General features: G+C 46.0%; 1 protein-coding gene across 1 annotated transcript in view; it reads right to left on the bottom strand.

The window, feature by feature from the left end:
• LOC136572606 (syndecan-3-like) overlaps positions 1–17,218 on the bottom strand; it is a 125,944-nt gene extending 108,726 nt beyond the window's left edge. The window contains exon 1 of the mRNA XM_066573336.1: positions 16,916–17,218. Within this exon, the coding sequence (XP_066429433.1) occupies positions 16,916–16,981 (66 nt within the window). The 5' untranslated portion in view covers positions 16,982–17,218. The remainder of the gene's footprint in view (positions 1–16,915) is intronic.
• Positions 17,219–21,119: the final 3,901 nt, after the last annotated feature.

Below are 21,119 nucleotides of genomic sequence, written 5' to 3'. Positions count from 1 at the left end.
GTAAGTAAAAAACTTTTTATAACTTCTGTATGGCTCATAATTAATGCACAATGTATATTACAAAGTGCATTATTATGGCCATACAGAAGTGTATAACCCCACTTGCTGCCTCGGGACATCTCCTTTAAGGAGAGCACCCAGAAGGTGTGAGGAGACTTACAAGGCCATGTATGTCTCTGGGTAATATATGCAAATAAGGAAGATGAAACAATACCTCTGCAGCGCCACCTATTGGATGGCAGCATTCCTTCAAAGCTGGTGGTAGTCCAGCTGTCCACTTCCAGCTCTGTCCACAATAAATAGCTGACCCAATATCAGCTGATTGGACGACCTTTGACCAAATATTAATGTCCTATCCTAATAGTAAAAAGTCCATAGTAACATAGTATGTTAGGCTGAATGAAGACAATGTCCATCTAGATCAGCCTGTTTCAATCCCCTTGTTGACCCAGAGGAAGGCAAAAAACCCCAAGAGGCAGAAGCCAATTAGCCTATTCGGGGGAAAAATACATTCCCGACTCCATAATGGCAGCCAGAATGATCGCTGGATCAACCTTTGATAGTTCCTACCTAAATAGAAGACCCAGAACAACCCCACTAGTCACCTAATGTCTATATCCTGTAATATCCTTGTGCTCTAGAAAGACATCTAGTCCCCTCTTAAAATCCTCAATGGATTTTGCCATCACCACGTCCTCAGGCAGAGAGTTCCACAGTCTCACTGCTCTAACAGTAAAAAAAAACACCTTTCTGTGTTGGTGACGAAACCTGCTTTCTTATAGACGTAGCGGATGCCCTTTTGTTACCGTCGCGGTCCTGGGTATAAACAGATCATGGGAGAGATCCCTGTATTGTCCCCTAATGTATAAATACAACCCCTTTAATTTCTATCAGACGTCCTTAAAGAAAAGCAAAAAGAGTTAGGCCAAAGGCATACCGGTTCGCATTGCGACTGTGCACGGTCATTGGCTTACAGGTTTACAGGTCATCACCGGTGGTGGAAGATGAACAGGGAATTGATGAGAAGTGAGTAATAGCAATTTTTTTTTTCATTAAAGACATGGGGGCCCTGGAGTCAGAGGTTTCCATAACTCGGACAGGCCCTTTAAACTTATGGTACTGTATCCCAATGCGGATTAGACGGGATACCATCGTTTATGAGTAACTCCCGCCATAACAAGTACATTTTGCATACAAAGTATTGGCTTACATGCATATTCAACAACAGTTGGCATGCCAGCAAATCATTAAAAAAAATACATTTTGTTCTCTGATCTACCAGGACATAGAAAAAGAGTTTTTGAGCTTCACGTTTCAATCCACTCAACACTCTTTGGCAAAACTGCATTTAAAGGGGTTGTCCAAAGTATAGCCTATGAGTAAAACCCCTTCTGTATGTAGTAAAATAACAAATAGTCTTATACTCCTCTCTTCCTGCTTCCGCTGCGTTTCATGGCGATGCTCCGAGTCTCCCCTCGGACGTCACTGTTGCAAGCTTTCCCAACCTGTTTATGGGACGTCACAGATGCTGCAGCCAATAAGAGTGCTCGATCGCAGAGCTTTGTTATTGGCTCTGATGTCCCATACACAGGGCGGGACTCCAGCTTGTAACTACACATAGGCGTAGTGGACTGAGCAGTGGCGTGGGAGACCTGGACAGCCCCTTAAAATTTGACTTCTTGTTAATGGATGCCCCCAGGGATGTGCTTGTAACACCACTTATTATAAGCTCATGATTTATATTCTCATAGCAAAATACACAATAAAACATTTCAGGGATTCAGTTTCGTCTGGTGACTGGCACTAATTTCTTTGAATAGCTTATATCAGCATTCCCAAATTTCTACTAATAGCTAAAAATATTTTTCTGCACTCCACAAAGATGAGCTAATAAAAATATTTGCAGTCCAGAAATAAAACTGAAGCACAATTCATTTCCTGCTAAATAAGTGTCAAAATAATCCAAAGTTTTTAATAAGGTAGCCCAACACATGTAGCAGGACATGGCACAACCAAGTCATATAGTGAAAAAGACTCCACATAGAAATAACACCGTATATACCCTTAACCACACCTATTCTGTAAACAAGGGCCTATAGAAAACTCTACTGCGCACCATATTGTGGGTACATCCCTAGAAGCACTGAATACGGGCACTATGCAAGGGAATATGGAAAGACAGCTATGGAAAGACAGCTGCAAGACTACGTGAACCCTTTGGAATCTTCTGGATTTCTGCATTGATTACTTATAAAATGTGGTCTTATTGTTATCCAAGACATAATTATAAAACAAACACTTTTATTAAGCACACTGGAGTAAACAACCAATGTGTAGGGAGGAAAAGTAGGTGAACCATTGAATTTAATAACCCGCAAACCCCCTTTAGCAGCAATCACTCCCTCAACAATTTCTGTTGCTGCAAGTAAGATTTGCACAACATTAGAGGAATTTTGGAACATTCCTCACTGAAAATAGGTTTCAGTTCATCAATATTTCTGGGATGCCTTGCATGCACAGCCATTGTCAGGTCATGCCACGGTATCTCAACAGAGTTATGGTCAGGACTCTGACTTTGCCATTTCAATACACAAATCTTTTTAAACCATTCTTATGGTTATTCTCCTGTAAAATGCTTTGGTACATTAGAGAATTCATAGTTCCCTCAATTATTGCAAGCCATTCAGGCCATGATATAACAAAGCAGACCCAAACAATGATGCTTCCTCCACCATGCTCCACTTTTGGGATGAAGTTTGAGTATTTGTGTGCAGTGTTCAGTTTCCTCCAATTAATATTTTTTACAGAACAATAAGCGAATATTGCACAATCTGAGGACTATGTCCCACACTATGGCAATACATCGAGGTGCTACCCAAGGGGTGGACACCATTGAAAGCTTTTTTTTTGCATTGCATGCATTTCTATAACTGCAATCGTATTGAATGGCTGTGATTGGTTCATCGAGCGCTGCAGTGATTGGCTCTCGAACACTGCTGCTCAGCCAATCAAAGTCAACTTCCTGGAGGCAGGGACTTTGAATCTCTAAAACAGGAAGCGCTTGCTGAAAACTATAAGCAAGTCTGCCAGAAATGCAGAGGAGACATGTGGCGGAGACAGACAGTGCCTCTTAGATTCTTTTTTTTCCCTTCGGGGTAGGGCTTAGATTTTAAGCTCCCTGAAAATCCCAACAAAAGAACACTACAATCAATTTTCTTGTGGCGATATTGCTGTCACCCATGTGAAAGAGGCCTTATATTTCTATACACAAAATGGGCTTCACTTAGGAGAGATATCCTTCAGAGGATATATTGCTACTAGAGTGAAAAACTGTATACCAGCACAGAAGATAAGGTGAGTTGTAGTGGAGGGAATAGAGAAAAAGAAGCTGCATGAAAGTTATAGGTCTATACAAAACATGGTCTGTACTTACAGAGAGCAGCAGAAATATATGCTCCGCAGACTGTCAGTGTATATAGCAGCAAAGCAAACAGACAAACTACACTTTTGCATGGCGATTATTGCAGTTTTCAATTGCGAGTCAGGTCTATAGAAATTGTTTGCAGGCGTTACTTCCCCTCACACCACAGGTAGCTGTGTAAGTGAAGCTGGACATATAAGGGACAGTACAGAATATACAACATATAGGCCGTCTGCAGACGGCCCGGTCGGATCCCGCTGCGAGACTTCTGCGAGGCCACATGCGCAGAGAGGAGCCGGCCCGTCACTACTGACATTTCCATGCGGGCCTCTGCGAGACCCGCACAGGAATAGAACATGCCGCGATTTGTTTTACACGTGTTTTCACGCGGACAAATCGCAGCTGTGTGCATAGGATTTGTTTTGCAATGCAATCCTTTGCAGGCGGGCACGGGCAGAAATTCTGCGGGAAATCCCGCTGCAGAATTTCCACCAGTGTGCAGAGGGCAATACTCTCCTCCCTTTTGTTCTCACTAGAGATGAGCGAACGTACTCGTAACGAGTACTTACGCACCCGAGTACCGCCATTTTCGAGTACTGCAGTACTCGGGCGTAAAGATTCGGGGGGCGCCGTGGCGGCACGGGGGGTAGCAGTGGGGAGTGTGGGGGAGAGGGAGAGAGAGTGGGCTCCCCCCTGTTCCCCGCTGCTCCCCCCCGCACCGCCGCGCCTCTCCCCGCCCCCCGGCGCCCCCCCGAATCTTTACGCCCGAGTACTGAAGTACTCGAAAATGGCGGTACTCGGGTGCGTAAGTACTCGTTACGAGTACGTTCGCTCATCTCTAGTTCTCACATATCAAGCCGCCTAGGATTGTGGCCTAGTAGCTTCAATGTTTATTTATGAATTTACAACAAAAACAGAACAAAACCCAGGAGACCACAAAAATGACATAGCTTGTGCTACTGGATCGCGTCTCGACAATAAAAAGTTGCAGGCATTATGCAGCTACCTATGGGTTGAGGGAAAGTTGCGCAGAATCTACACTATATACTCTCTGGCTTTCTGATCTCACATGTGCTGCCCTGGGATTGTGGCAGTGTTTTTTTTGTGAATATAAAAGCCAAAAGATCTCCAAACAAGGAAACAGCAAATAGACAAGGAGTGTGTATCAGAGGGCTCAGACGTTCTTCAAAGCCGCGAGTCTGGCCAATACAAATTAGTAGCATATGTCAAGCAGCTGTAAGTGGTTTTCTGCAAACTACAAAGTTAGCTGAAAAGTTAAGTAAAACTAAACTATAGAAAAGTTTTGCCTGCTGTGACAGTCAGTAAAAAAGCAGAATATGAAACCAATGATTTACAACGACTTCATTCCCATCTGCGGTGTTTTCACTGATGGGATGTTAAGAGGATACAAAATCGTATCACACTCTCTCTTTCTGCGATGTGCTATTTTTTTTTTATCTCCTATGTATTCCTACGGAGGCTTCTTTTTATTGTATCGCCACAAACGCACGTTGTGATGCGATTTTAACATTACAAAGTCCCATTGACTTATGCAATAGGGGGGGGGGGGGGGGGGGGGGGGGAAACACAATATTATTCTCCAAAAACAAAAAAATATACATTGCTGCCGCTCACAAATTGCAGTGAATAAAGATGCGATTTTGCTACGATTTTGGTGTGGAGGCTGCCTGACTATTTCTGATTTGGAGTGAATGTAATAAACAATGACATACCAGCTTTCCATTGGCTGCACTTCCCTGTGTGGAAGATTCACATGAACGTACTGACTATGAGCTGCGAAAAACTGCTAAGGGTCTGTCAAAACTCAATCACCGATTTGGAGCCCCTACAAATAACGTTGACTTCTTAGGCCCAATGTCCATGTGCGGATTTTATTTACGGGAGAGCCGTGCGTCTTGCTCCCCATAGGGATGCATTAGCATCTGTAGGGCAGCTAAAAGCAAACGGATGTGATTTCTTCCCCGCATACGGGTCGCATGCATGGGAAGAAATCGCAGCATGCTCCATTTTCCTGCGGATATCGCGAACAGACGACTCCCATTGAAGCCGTCCGTATCCGCAGCACAGCCGCAGCTGTTTTTGTGCTGTACTGCGGATACGCAGAAGAGCAGGAGATTTAAAATACATAAAGTTGTGCACGGCGCATGCGTGCGGCACGCTGCCGTCATGCCGAGCACATCCACCAGGCAGGAAAAAAGAAGATCCGTCCGCGACGGTGGGGAGACCTGCAGCGTCCGGAGAGGTAAAGAAAATGTCAATTCCCTCTCAATAGCCGCAGGCACGCATGGATTCAGCAGTGGAATCCGTGCGTGCAAGTGGACCTGAGGCCTAAGGCTGCGTCCACACAGGGGTGATGTCCTGCCGAATGTCCCCAGTGGATATTCTGCCGCAGATCAGCCACGGAAACCCTGCCTCTGAACCCGCACCATTCAGTGCAGGTTTCATTGGAATTCAACCCTCATTGAGATAAAACTGACATGCTGCAGATTGGAATTCCACGCCACAAGTCAATCCAATCACGGGTTTGTGCGGGTTATTTTCGCAGCTTGTGGTCGAGATTTTCAAAATTCCAAAAATACATTATTGCTAAAAAAAAAAAAATTAAAAAAAAAGGTGTCCATGGCTTTTTCAGAGCCCTAAATATGTAAATATATCTCCCCGAGACAGAAGAGTATGCCTCTATTACATGGCCCTACCCTGTGTAAAAGGCCGATAATAGTTAAAAAAAATCATTCAAACATCTGAAAATTAACAATAATCGTTCGGTGTAAACACAGTCGTTCACTTTTTATTCATCGTACGCAGACGTAAAAATCAGCGTTGGTTCGTTCACTGATCGTTCGGTTTAAATACCAATCATACAGCTGTTCTCATTCACTAGTACAGTGTATAAAGACGAATGAACAATTACTCTATGAATGAGCCAACGATGTATCTGCCTGTCTAACAGGCTGCCGAGCGAACCCCGACGTTGTTTGTTCGGTGTAAACGGACCCCAAGTCCACCACAAAGTACAAAGGGTTAATGTGAAGTAGCTTCTTGCCTCCATTAATTGCAGCCTTGCTTATGTTTGCCTCCTGCCATACAATGAAGCAATTCCAGCTCATCATATCCCTTACAAAGCCTCCGCTATTACCAGAATGCTTCATATTGACTCCTGGTAATTAGATGGTGCATCAATGTATATGGTAAGATTCTAGTACCGTCGCATCATCGACCCCTCTGGCTATTGATCCCCTTGTATTGTTTGCTGGCGACCGTTTTGACATTAGCACAACAAACTGTCACTATACACAAACCAAAACCGTGGGATACAGACAGAACATATCTACACCGTCTGCGATATAACGGATACAAATCATCTTCCGGATGGGACACCCTCATGCCTCACGCTTAATGACAAAAATCTGGTATCAATGGAAACAGAAACGCAAAAATTTCCATTTAGCAAAAACTGTCTAAGGGCTAATGCCCACAGATGGATTATCACTGCGGAATTCACGGTCAGACACCCGCAGCGAATTCCGCAGTCATGTCCGTCCATAGACTTGCGGTAGTAAACGATTCCATTAGCACAGCAGAATTACCGCGAGAACCCACGTCAACGCCCAGTCCGGTCGTCTAATGCGCTGCACAGCGCATGCGTGCCGAACAAGACACTCACGGCGGATCCAGAGAAGTGAGTATAGGGTCTCTGGGGGGGCGACAGGGCTGATTTCACTGCAATATTTCGCAGGCGGAATCTGACCCGGCCTTGGGCATGAGGCCTAATGCCAAGATGTCCTTGTTGTCCATAGCACCCAATCATATTGCAGCTTTCATTTCTCAAGCTGCTGAAGTAAAATACAAGCTGCACTGTGATTGGTTGCTATGAGCAACAACGACATCTTATTGTTGCACAGCTTTGCTAAATGAGGCCCAAAAAGTTTTATATTTCCAGGGGGATATGAGACAAAATGGCTGCCAACAAAAACAAGGGAGTGTCCTTGATCTTCACCCCTACCAGTCTGTTATTAGTGTGCAATGTCATTTTTGAACAAAGTATGATCAAGCTCGACCCAACGGGCGCACAATTCGTAAGGAAAAAGGTTGCATCAGAGAAAGTCACCTGGCCCTCGACCAGTAAGCGTGGATACAGCGGATCGCATCCGTGCAAGCTTCACAAAAAATCCTCAGAAATCCAATCGCCAGCGAATTGGACGACCCACAGCAGACTGTAGGCGATCCTGCGCAAATGTTTTTCTACTGATTGCAGTTGTCACCAGCGTGAAACCGGACAGTAAAGCGAGGCGCTGTTCTTCCTGCGAGAATACACAGACTGTAATGGAAGCAATGGCTTCATGGAACCTTTAGTGATTAGTGATGAAGCCGCCTTCCAGCTTGCAGGTACAGTCAGCAAACGTAATGTCAGAATCTGGGTGGGTAAGACGTGGGTAAGACACCTCTGATGTGGAAAGCATTTTGGATGTTGTGCAACAATACTTGTTGAGATTCTGTTTCCATTGATACCAAATGTATGTATCAGAGTGTCATTAGATGCGAGTTAGGAGTGTCTCAGGTTCGGAAGTATATTTATAATAACCCTGTATTAAACACGCTGATTACAGGTAAAGTACGGACCACCTGAGGAAGCTTTCTGTGTCCTATCCAATGCCTGCAGACTGGAAGCACAATAGTCATTTCTGCAGCTATTGTATCACCAGGAGCAGGAGGCGATCACATCCCTTTGTCACCTCGGTGGAGCCTTCCTCAGAATACTGATTCAATGTCAACTTGGCATTGTAGCAGGAATACGGGGATGTCAGTGAGGATATACATCATCAGTAATCCACAAGAAGAAGGAGACTTTGGGAACCACTTATTTGCCACATATTCAACAGCTCTTTTATGAAGAATCGGCCATCAAGCCTCCACATAAACATGTATGTTGGGTCTGGCCGGACATGCATGTTATTGAACACAGTGAGAGATAAGCAGCAGCAAAACAAATCCAGAGACGTTCCCCTCCTGGAAAAACAAAGGACTGGGTGGGCTAAACTCCAACCTGCAAGAATGTCAGCCAGCCACCAAATACCTAACATGATTGGCCAGCTTCAAGGATTATACCAGCGGGTTCTATCAGGTCACATCCATCTACTGTCTGAAGACCCCAGCTGGACACTACAGTATAGGGCCGGGCTCGCACAGACGGTTTTACAGCGCTGTAGCAGGTGTATGCCTGCGCATGACAGGGTATCTCATGCACGCTGTCATGTACTGGCTTCCAGGATTCTTTTTTTCCATCCAACTTTTAAGTTATGCTTTCTAGTGACATACATGAAAAACACCATGCATACGCAATTTAGTGTCCAATTGTAATATGTAATTGCGTATGTACAGCGTTCTCATGTGCACCCATAGAAAACACTAGGGCTGTATCACACAAGACGTGGTAAAAAAAAACTTTTTTTGTGTGTATTATATGCAATAAATATACGCAAATGTGAATTGATCAATGAAAATTAATGTACTTTCATTGACCGCATATTATGCGTGCACAATACGCAATTAAGTAATATTTTAAAGCTATTTTAATGCATTCCATCATTGCAGTGGGTGATGTGGTGCGCTAAAACGCGCTGCAACACAATTAAATTAGAACAGACAGCGTTCTTCAGCTATAGAAGAGGAGAGAGCCTGTATCACTGTCACCAGCTGTAGAAGAGGAGAGATCCTGCACGACTGTCGCCAGCTATAGAAGGGGAGAGAGCCTGTATCGCTGTCACCAGCTATAGAAGAGGAGAGAGCCTGTATCGCTGTCACCAGCTATAGAAGGGGAGAGAGCCTGTATCGCTGTCACCAGCTATAGAAGAGGAGAGAGCCTGTATCGCTGTCACCAGCTATAGAAGAGGAGAGAGCCTGTATCGCTGTCACCAGCTATAGAAGAGGAGAGAGCCTGTATCGCTGTCACCAGCTATAGAAGAGGAGAGAGCCTGTATCGCTGTCACCAGCTATAGAAGAGGAGAGAGCCTGTATCGCTGTCACCAGCTATAGAAGAGGAGAGAGCCTGTATCGCTGTCACCAGCTATAGAAGAGGAGAGAGCCTGTATCGCTGTCACCAGCTATAGAAGAGGAGAGAGCCTGTATCGCTGTCACCAGCTATAGAAGAGGAGAGAGCCTGTATCGCTGTCACCAGCTATAGAAGGGGAGAGAGCCTGTATCGCTGTCACCAGCTATAGAAGGGGAGAGAGCCTGTATCGCTGTCACCAGCTATAGAAGAGGAGAGAGCCTGTATCGCTGTCACCAGCTATAGAAGAGGAGAGAGCCTGTATCGCTGTCACCAGCTATAGAAGAGGAGAGAGCCTGTATCGCTGTCACCAGCTATAGAAGAGGAGAGAGCCTGTATCGCTGTCACCAGCTATAGAAGAGGAGAGAGCCTGTATCGCTGTCACCAGCTATAGAAAACGAGAGAGCCTGTATCGCTGTCACCAGCTATAGAAAACGAGAGAGCCTGTATCGCTGTCACCAGCTATAGAAGACGAGAGAGCCTGTATCGCTGTCACCAGCTATAGAAGACGAGAGAGCCTGTATCGCTGTCACCAGCTATAGAAGACGAGAGAGCCTGTATCGCTGTCACCAGCTATAGAAGACGAGAGAGCCTGTATCGCTGTCACCAGCTATAGAAGACGAGAGAGCCTGTATCGCTGTCACCAGCTATAGAAGACGAGAGAGCCTGTATCGCTGTCACCAGCTATAGAAGAGGAGAGAGCCTGTATCGCTGTCAACAGCTATAGAAGAGGAGAGAGCCTGTATCGCAGTCACCAGCTATAGAAGAGGAGAGAGCCTGCGCGACTGTCACCAGCTATAGAAGAGGAGAGAGCCTGTATGACTGTCACCAGCTATAGAGGAGGAGAGAGCCTGTATGACTGTCACCAGCTATAGAAGAGGAGAGAGCCTGTATGACTGTCACCAGCTATAGAAGAGGAGAGAGCCTGTATGACTGTCACCAGCTATAGAAGAGGAGAGAGCCTGTCACCAGCTATAGAAGAGGAGAGAGTCTGTATCGCTGTCACCAGCTATAGAAGAGGAGAGAGTCTGTATCACTGTCACCAGCTATAGAAGAGGAGAGAGCCTGTATCGCTGTCACCAGCTATAGAAGAGGAGAGAGCCTGTATCACTGTCACCAGCTATAGAAGGGGAGAGAGCCTGTATCGCTGTCACCAGCTATAGAAGAGGAGAGAGCCTGTATCGCTGTCACCAGCTATAGAAGAGGAGAGAGCCTGTATCGCTGTCACCAGCTATAGAAGACGAGAGAGCCTGTATCGCTGTCACCAGCTATAGAAGACGAGAGAGCCTGTATCGCTGTCACCAGCTATAGAAGACGAGAGAGCCTGTATCGCTGTCACCAGCTATAGAAGAGGAGAGAGCCTGTATCGCTGTCACCAGCTATAGAAGACGAGAGAGCCTGTATCGCTGTCACCAGCTATAGAAGACGAGAGAGCCTGTATCGCTGTCACCAGCTATAGAAGACGAGAGAGCCTGTATCGCTGTCACCAGCTATAGAAGACGAGAGAGCCTGTATCGCTGTCACCAGCTATAGAAGACGAGAGAGCCTGTATCGCTGTCACCAGCTATAGAAGACGAGAGAGCCTGTATCGCTGTCACCAGCTATAGAAGACGAGAGAGCCTGTATCGCTGTCACCAGCTATAGAAGAGGAGAGAGCCTGTATCGCTGTCACCAGCTATAGAAGAGGAGAGAGCCTGTATCACTGTCACCAGCTATAGAAGGGGAGAGAGCCTGTATCGCTGTCACCAGCTATAGAAGAGGAGAGAGCCTGTATCGCTGTCACCAGCTATAGAAGACGAGAGAGCCTGTATCGCTGTCACCAGCTATAGAAGACGAGAGAGCCTGTATCGCTGTCACCAGCTATAGAAGACGAGAGAGCCTGTATCGCTGTCACCAGCTATAGAAGACGAGAGAGCCTGTATCGCTGTCACCAGCTATAGAAGACGAGAGAGCCTGTATCGCTGTCACCAGCTATAGAAGACGAGAGAGCCTGTATCGCTGTCACCAGCTATAGAAGAGGAGAGAGCCTGTATCGCTGTCAACAGCTATAGAAGAGGAGAGAGCCTGTATCGCAGTCACCAGCTATAGAAGAGGAGAGAGCCTGCGCGACTGTCACCAGCTATAGAAGAGGAGAGAGCCTGTATGACTGTCACCAGCTATAGAGGAGGAGAGAGCCTGTATGACTGTCACCAGCTATAGAAGAGGAGAGAGCCTGTATGACTGTCACCAGCTATAGAAGAGGAGAGAGCCTGTATGACTGTCACCAGCTATAGAAGAGGAGAGAGCCTGTCACCAGCTATAGAAGAGGAGAGAGTCTGTATCGCTGTCACCAGCTATAGAAGAGGAGAGAGTCTGTATCACTGTCACCAGCTATAGAAGAGGAGAGAGCCTGTATCGCTGTCACCAGCTATAGAAGAGGAGAGAGCCTGTATCGCTGTCACCAGCTATAGAAGGGGAGAGAGCCTGTATCGCTGTCACCAGCTATAGAAGAGGAGAGAGCCTGTATCGCTGTCACCAGCTATAGAAGAGGAGAGAGCCTGTATCGCTGTCACCAGCTATAGAAGAGGAGAGAGCCTGTATCGCTGTCACCAGCTATAGAAGAGGAGAGAGCCTGTATCGCTGTCACCAGCTATAGAAGAGGAGAGAGCCTGTATCGCTGTCACCAGCTATAGAAGAGGAGAGAGCCTGTATCGCTGTCACCAGCTATAGAAGACGAGAGAGCCTGTATCGCTGTCACCAGCTATAGAAGACGAGAGAGCCTGTATCGCTGTCACCAGCTATAGAAGACGAGAGAGCCTGTATCGCTGTCACCAGCTATAGAAGACGAGAGAGCCTGTATCGCTGTCACCAGCTATAGAAGACGAGAGAGCCTGTATCGCTGTCACCAGCTATAGAAGACGAGAGAGCCTGTATCGCTGTCACCAGCTATAGAAGACGAGAGAGCCTGTATCGCTGTCACCAGCTATAGAAGAGGAGAGAGCCTGTATCGCTGTCAACAGCTATAGAAGAGGAGAGAGCCTGTATCGCAGTCACCAGCTATAGAAGAGGAGAGAGCCTGCGCGACTGTCACCAGCTATAGAAGAGGAGAGAGCCTGTATGACTGTCACCAGCTATAGAGGAGGAGAGAGCCTGTATGACTGTCACCAGCTATAGAAGAGGAGAGAGCCTGTCACCAGCTATAGAAGAGGAGAGAGCCTGTATCGCTGTCACCAGCTATAGAAGAGGAGAGTACCTGTATCACTGTCACCAGCAACAGAAGAGGAGAGTACCTGTACGACTGTTACCAGCAACAGAAGAGGAGAGAGCCAGTATCACTGTCACCAGCTATAGAAGAGGAGAGAGTTTGTATCACTGTCACTAGCTATGACTGTAATTGTAAGCTACAGTCATACAAGAGAACAGTCTTAGCGTGCAGTGGATCATCATACTGTGAAATGCTATGGCTGCACTCCACTGCACTTTGATGTTTATAATAGTTGCAGCTTTAATGGAAGTTTCTTCTCCTGCAACAAATTTCATCTGTCAACTCATCTTTAGAGATAAGCTGAAGCCCCCCTTCACCTCCTTATAAACAAGAACTACTGTTTTGGGACCAAAGAAATATACATACATAATGCATTGTTTGGCATGCACCTCGTGCCAATTGGCTCCTGGCTTATTTTGAACATTTTGGCCCTCCCACTTAACTCTCATTAGTTCCCGAAAACCAAAATACTTGCGAGTGATTCTCAACTGTATAGATCCTGCTGGTTTTCGATAACAGATGAACCAAGGCTCAGAAATAGAAAAAAAAGTTCACTCAAGGATATGTACTTATGTGTGTTCTGTGTACTTGGCAACCAATGAGTATGCTTTGGGGAAGTAAGAAAATTTAAAATTCAAGCCCACTAAAGAGCCTCACACCCCCTAACTAGTTGATGAACAATATTTCATCCCATGTAAATGCTCCAAGCTATTCGTTCAGTGATTGTGAAATTGAACAAGTGTATCGCAATAACTTTGTGTAAATCCACAAAGTCATTCGTATGTTTTAGCAGCTATTTAACCCTTTTAACCCCTTAAGGTCATGGCTTGTTTTGGGCTTAAGGACACAACGATTTTTGACAGATTTTCATCTTCACTTTTCAAAAGCTACAACTTTATTTTTCATCGACACGGCCGTATTAGGGCTTGTTTTTTACATCACTAGTTTTTTTTGGTGCCATTTTTGGGTACATTAACTATATTGTAAAACTTTTATACATTTTTTTATGATAGCAGGGAGAGAAAACACATCAATTCCGCAATTGATGTTTGTGGGGGGGGGGGGGGGGGTTACAGCGTTACTCATGCAGCATAAATGACACAAAAATTTCTGCGGGTCGGTACGATTACGATAACAAAATTATGTTTTTTGGGGGGGGAAATGGGGATAACGGTATGCAGCTTGTCAGAGGGCCAGACTGTGCATTTTTAGTTTTTACATTGGAGATTCGGAAAAGGCTGTAAAGGAAAAGAGAAAAACTACCAACACAAAAGATGAGTAGAAACAAGTTCCAACAAATAAAGTGACATGGTTGAATAAAATAGAGGAATTCTGAAATCAGAACACAACATCATGCCCATGGGAAAAATGGATTTTAAAAATCTGCGTGGGTTTCCCGCAGGTTGCTCCATTTTCTGCGGTTTTCCCGCACGGAAGGCTTCCACTGAAGCCAATGGAAGCCATGCGATCCGCAACACAGCCGTGGATGACACTGTGGTGTGCCGTGGATCCACGGGAAAGAAGGAGTTTAAAAGAAAAAAAATTTAAAAAGGAGACATAGCGTCCCAAGCGCATCTGCCATGCAGACGAAAGAAGATAAGGCCGCGACAGAGGAGACCCATGCCGTGTCCGGACAGTTGAGTTAAAAGGCATTTTTGGCCTCATAGCTCCGTGTCCATTGACATGAGGCCTTAGGTGAATGTCCTTTAGGCTGCTTTCACATGGGCATTGCGATATCGCAGCGAGCAAATCACAGCGATATCGCATCTGTGTTCTGTGCAATATTGCTGCGTTTTCTCACGGCAATATCGTGATTTTGTGTCGCTGCAAAGCCGCACATGACACTACAAAGTTGCGTGACTTTGTAGCACTCTTGTCTCTGATTGCTTCTTGAGTGCCGTGGCTCACCCAATCAGAGCCAGAGCTCTATGAACCAATCATAGCCATTCAATGAATGCCTGTAATTGGTTCATCGAGTGCTGGCTTTGATTGATTGGTTCTTGAGTGCCGCGGCTTCATATACATGTGTTTTGTCAAGCAATTTTGTAGCCCGCGTGGAAGTAGCCTTATGGTCCCATGTTCAGAAAGTATACACATCTTATTTCCATGTAGAGCAGAAATATCGCTGGATATTTAAATACAGATAAATAGATTATAGTCATCCAAAGTGTACCTAATTTGGAAATTTTGGGCGGTATAGAATTTTTTCTTATTGACTTTGTGATACAACTGTGACAAAATCTTATAGACTTTAGGTGTCAATTAGATCAATCTGTAAGCAAATTGGACTCTTGGATGGGCAGAAAAGCTTTGGTAGACATCAGCAGATGATTTCTTGGTGCACCAATTCCTCAGCTCCTGGGAGGTGTGCACAAGGGGACCGAAAACTGTTGGTGGGGAACAACCATTAAATCAGTGACATCTTTTGTGACATTGACCAGATTCTTGTAAAAGCCTTGTATATTAGTAGGAGGTCTCCCCTGTACCACTTTGCCATCCTTATTTGCCCCTATAAGCAGGCTGATGAACACAATGCCTTAGTGGGGCTCCTTAGAATTTAGGTATTTGAGGGAAATAAGGCTGCTTTCCCATCTGTGTCAGAACCTCTAGTTGGAGGTTGTCACAAATCCAGCTGCAAATATTGCAAGAAAAAGCGAAGCATACAGCGCTTCTTCTCCTGTCCCACACCTGGCAGTACCCCATTATAGCCATTATGGTCCACTCAACGGTGTTTGGTTCTCTTTCCTGCTCCCCGAATGGAGAAGGAAAGCAGAATCCCCAGCGCAGATGTAAAACCACCCTTAGGCCTTCTTCACACGGGCGACACCGCATCGCTGCGAGAAAATCGAAGCGATATCGCATCGCTGCACTGTACGATATCGCTGCGATGTTCTAGCAGAATACCGCGATTTTGTAGCGCTACAAAGTCGCATGTGACGCTACAAAATCACGCGACTTTGTAGCATCTGCTACTGTCAAAGCTGCATTGCATCGCATGCGAACCACGTTTTCGTGCGATGCGATGCAACAGAGAGGAAGGCTCCATAGAGAAATATGGGCTACAAAACCTAGCGTGTCGCAGGCATATCGCCGGACCTGCGAGGTTTGTGTGTCGTTTTGTAGCATGCTACAAAACATCTCATGTGTGAAGGAACCCATAGGAAACCATGGGCTTCTCATACATGCGATTTGTAGCATCATAGCAACGCTACAAAATCGCGCAACTTTGTCACCCATGTGAAGGAGGCCTAAGGCCGCGCTCTCTCACGCGGTTTTTCCAGCGTTTAGGCTGCATTTTTAGCAGCTAACCGCCATCAAACGCTACCATTGATTTCAATAGGGATTCTCAGACATGCGCTAAAATGAAGCGTTTTTCAAGCGCTGTCTGTTCTATTTTCATGCGTTTCTGTGTTTTAAAATCTGATGCTTTGCCCATTGAAATGAAGGAGGTGCATTCTCAACGCTGCTGAAAACGCGGTAGAAGGTGGTGACTGCGTTTTTCAGTTCTGGCATTATCAGCTTGCTTGGCTGCGTTTATAACTGTGCTGAAAACGCAGTGAAACACGCATGTCAACGCACTAGAAGCGGCGTTCTTACAAGCGCCTGTGTGAGCGCGGCCTAAGTGCTCTATGTTAATATAGAAGGCATGAATTCCATTTTAAGGCATGGTCGCCCCATTTCTTATCGCATGCAGATTCCAACCAAACCCGGAAAACCTTATGTTATCTTTTATCGTCGCACGGCGTAAAGAAATCCCAAAGCTCTGCCGTAGTGATCGTACGGAGAATAACGTGGATTTATCCGCACAATATAATCGCACCCATGTAATACAATGCAGTGTGGTTGTACGCTAAATATGAAGCGGACTGTGCAGCCACATTTTTTAGCCTTTCATAAATAATTCCTATTCCCACTACAGCCCTTAAATAGGGACAATTTGATCCCTTACGGCAGCAGTTTGGCTGCCACAGACCTGAATGGCATAAGTATCTGCCGGCACTTCGGAGGACTCCATCTTGTCAGGAAGCATGCCACCCAGAGACATTGACAGCCTTTCACTATGAGACTACGGAGATGAGGATCTGATGAGATTGGCTCGCCGCCGCACACAATCCATGATGGGGACCATACAATGGCATGCAAGAACTGCAGCGCAGAAGGGGTTAATGGGAAGGTTACTCACCAGAGCAGCCTGGGAGATGAGGAGCAGCAGCCCTGCACCATGGATAATCCCAAAGGCAAAATGCATCCTCCTTGTGCTGAGCAGCTGCCTAGAATAGCCGGGGGTCTCGTCCTGCTTGTGCTATCAGCTGCCTACTAGTCCTCCATGGGGCAGCAGAGCGCTTCACTGGGACAAATCCTGCTGCCTCTTCTCCCTCTCCTCTTTCACCTTCACTATTTTGTCCGCCTTCTCCCACCAGCTATGGTTTTCCTCCCTCTCCTCGTCCTTCTCTTTACTGTTCAGCAGGAAATGTCTCCCCTCCCTCTCTCCCTGGTGGTGATCAATGTGAAGAAGGTACATGGAGGAAAGGCGAGGCGTTGCGGGCGCCATCTTGTGGTGACAGGCTGGTAATGCACGAGTAAGGGATCCACGCCATTAGGCACCATGATACAATACCTGTCTCTCACTAGATTGACCTCATCCCCGGCATATAAAGACGCGTGTTCCTCAGGGAATCGGGCTGCCTCATATGGCATTTCATGCTTAATGGGGCAGGCCGCTGTGGAAAAAGGCAAGAAGACATAGGCAACAACAGGAGGAATGCCTGTAGTGTGTGGGTATAGCAGCCATGTATACGGTATATATATATATATATAAAGTATGCGTCTCTAGGGAAAAAGACGGAACGTGTGGAGGATGAAACAAAATCTGTGGAAAATAGAATATTTGTATGTGAGGTATTGCAGAAAAATATTTACATATAAAATTAAAAAGAAAGACAAATGAAGGTCCTCAAACATACTAATATTATAAATGCGAGAGTAACTGTTTGTTACCTTTTCATTGCTAAACCGCTGAAGCAATTTTGATGAAATTTTTGACCTTAATGGAAGCTGTCCATGCAGGAACCGCACTGAAATGCTGCGATTTGATTTCTGCATCCAAGGGCGCTCTAGGGAGCACGCTAATACAGAGTTATTTGGTGATGTGCAGGTGCACCTCCGCTCACCCACCAAGCCATGCGGCAGACAGGAAGGGGGTGCACATCATAAGCTAGGCCTTCCCAAACAGGCAGACACGTGATGGCAGGCGTCGTTGTCACACATATGGGATTATTAAACTAGCAGGGATACCCCATGTTGCTCGGGATCAAAATACTAAATTTTGTATTAAGTGCATTTACTGAATTACAAATAGACTGCATTCACATGGCTGACAAGCTCGTGCGAGATTTGTGTCTCACTTCATTGTTTTGCATGCAGCCATACACCAGCAATGCTTTCATGCAACGGGGTGCTGAAAAAAAAAAAAAAAAGAAAAAGAACTGCATGTCTTATCTCTTTGCATTCCTTGAAATGCATCACCCACTGAATTCAATGGGACCTTTAATGCATCACATGGCTCTTGCATGCCGTGCAATGTGCATACCAGTGCAATGTGAGGTTTCCCATTGAAATCAATGGGAAACACTTCCACTCCTCTATCGTGCGTAAGCGGATCGGTATTTCAGAAAAGCGATGTGAGACGTTTTTGTCTGAAAAATCGCCTCACATCTTCCGGTAAATCGCATGTTCAAGAGCGCGATATCAGTCCAATATCGCGCTCACCCGTGTAGACATAGCCTCAGACATAAAAAGGAAAATTTAGTAAGCCCGGCATTTCCGATACTGGGCTTAGTATATTTTCTCCCAGCGCACAGACACACACCTCTTCATCTATTAGTCACGTCCCGGCACTACACTGCACTAACCTGTACACCAGGTCTACCACCATATATTTCTTGCGTAAACTATACATCCATTGACCTGGCGGTGGCCACGCCTCCTGCTAATAAGCCCCACGCAAGTTGTAAAAGCAACAAGGCAGCACAATTGAAAAAGGGGAAAATTTTTGTACAAATACCTGCTTGCGATTTTTGTGCAATGTGTTTTTAACATTAGAAAGTCCTATTGACATTTGCGTAAAGAAAAATTGCAGCGATATCGCAATCGCAAGTGTGAAGGCACCCTAAATGGGGAAAATTGGCTTCTACCTAATTGGGGTGAGGGGGGTGCCTTCCTCTGGATCAGCATTGGGGGGTAATTGGCTGAGCTGGATGGATATTTGTCTCTTTTTGGCCTTACATACTATGTTACTATTACACTATTTTAGAACATATATATGAGCAATCAAAATTATTCAACCCCAATTGCAAATTAACATTTATTTGCCAAATTTACAAATTTTCAGCTGTTTGCAAAAAAATAGCTCAACAAAATAATACAGAAAATACCACTTTTAATGATTAGTGTAGTTTCAGAATTATTCAATTCACTAAACTGAATGTGTCATAAGACCTATATTTCCAGATAAAATGTTGTGTCAAGCATATCTGATGAAACTAATCAAAGGCTTCCTTAGTTGCATCTAGAGTACATGAGATATAGCGCATGAAATACCTGGACAGACTTTTCCACGGGGAAAATCAGGCCCGCCGCGGATTCTCCATGCAGAATCCCGCAGCGGGTCCCTCCTTTCCCGGAAACATGAGGCTAAAAAAAGATTAAACTTACCTGTCCGAACACTGCAGATCTTCCCTTCGTCGCGGCCGGATCGTCTCTCTTCGGCCCGGCGGATGTGCTCGGCACGCCGGCAGCGTGCCGTGCGCATGCGCCGGACACATCCGCTGGGCCGAAGAAAGAAGATCCGGCTGCGACGGAGGGAAGATCTGCAGCGTTCGGACAGGTAAGTTTTAATTCAGGTACGAGTGTTCCACGGATCCGGACGGCTTCCATAGGCTTCAATAGAAGCCTGCAGGAGCCGTCCCCACAGGAGACCCGCACGAAAATGAAGTATGTCGCGGTTTTTTTCCCGCACACGCAATCCGCGCCTCAGGGGGAAAATTACATCCGCAGGTATATAACTACCTGCGGGTGTCCAATGCATCCCAATGGGGCGCGGATCTGCATACGGGAGAAACGCTGCGGATTTTAAATAACAATTATCCTGTGGTCATGAGGCCTTAGGGTTTGTTGACTGTGATGTTTGATTGCATGTTACAAATATGGCTAAGGGTCCATTTAGACGGGACGACTGTTGGGCAAACTATACCCAACACTCGTCCCTGTGTGTCCTCGCTCCTATGCTCCTCAGTAGTGTTGGCTCACTCACAGAACGTCCAGCAGGGGGGTGGGAAGGCTGCAGGAAATTAACTCCTTGCTCTCCCCTGCCCCTCTCCACTGACTTAACATAGTGGCCGTTCTGTACGGGACGAGTGTTGTTTGCCTGACACTTGTCCCGTCTAAAAGGGACTTAAAGGGGTTGTCTCGCGAAAGCAAGTGGGGTTAAGTACTTCTGTATGGCCATATTAATGCACTTTGTAATATACATCGTGCATTAAATATGAGCCATACAGAAGTTATTCACTTACCTGCTCCGTTGCTAGCGTCCCCGTCGCCATGGCTCCGTCTAATTTCGGTGTCTTCTTGCTTTTTTAGACGCGCTTGCGCAGATGGGTCTTCTCCCTTCGGCTCAGCTCGGAAGCAGCGGTGTTTTGGCTCCGCCCCTTGTACGCGTCATCGCGTAGCTCCGCCCAGTCACATGTGCCGATTCCAGCCTCCTGATTGGCTGGAATCGGCGCATGTGACAGGGGTGGAGCTACGCGATGCTGTGTACAAGGGGGCGGAGCCAAAACAACGCTGCTTCCGAGCTGAGCCGAAGGGAGAAGACCCATCTGCGCAAGCGCGTCTAAAAAAGCAAGAAGACACCGAAATTAGACGGAGCCATGGCGACGGGGACGCTAGCAACGGAGCAGGTAAGTGAATAACTTCTGTATGGCTCATATTTAATGCACGATGTATATTACAAAGTGCATTAATATGGCCATACAGGAGTGTATAACCCCACTTGCTTTCGCGAGACAACCCCTTTAAACTTTGCCAAAAAACTTAAGAAAAAAGATCATTGCCATGCACAAGTAAGAGAAAAGATAGCGAAGGCACTGAATGTTCCAAGAGATATAATAAGAATGATGGGGGTGGGGTGATATATAGGCCCTCCCCTGAAAATAACCCCTAGCTACACTACATGTAAAAAAAACCCAACACAATACCTAGGAGCTGGCGTTCGTGCCCCTCACACTGGGCTGCAGTGCTCCGGCAGGCTTCCTTGTCCTCCTGCACGACAAACGAGCAGTTCTTCCTGTAGTGGTGCTTGAATACCCCGCTTCCAGCAAGCTAATACTCTG

The sequence above is a fragment of the Eleutherodactylus coqui genome, chromosome 1, assembly GCF_035609145.1.
Source record: "Eleutherodactylus coqui strain aEleCoq1 chromosome 1, aEleCoq1.hap1, whole genome shotgun sequence".
NCBI classification, from domain to species: domain Eukaryota; kingdom Metazoa; phylum Chordata; class Amphibia; order Anura; family Eleutherodactylidae; genus Eleutherodactylus; species Eleutherodactylus coqui.
The sequence above is the reverse complement of the archived record's forward strand: the minus strand, read 5'-3'. Positions and strand labels throughout refer to the sequence as shown.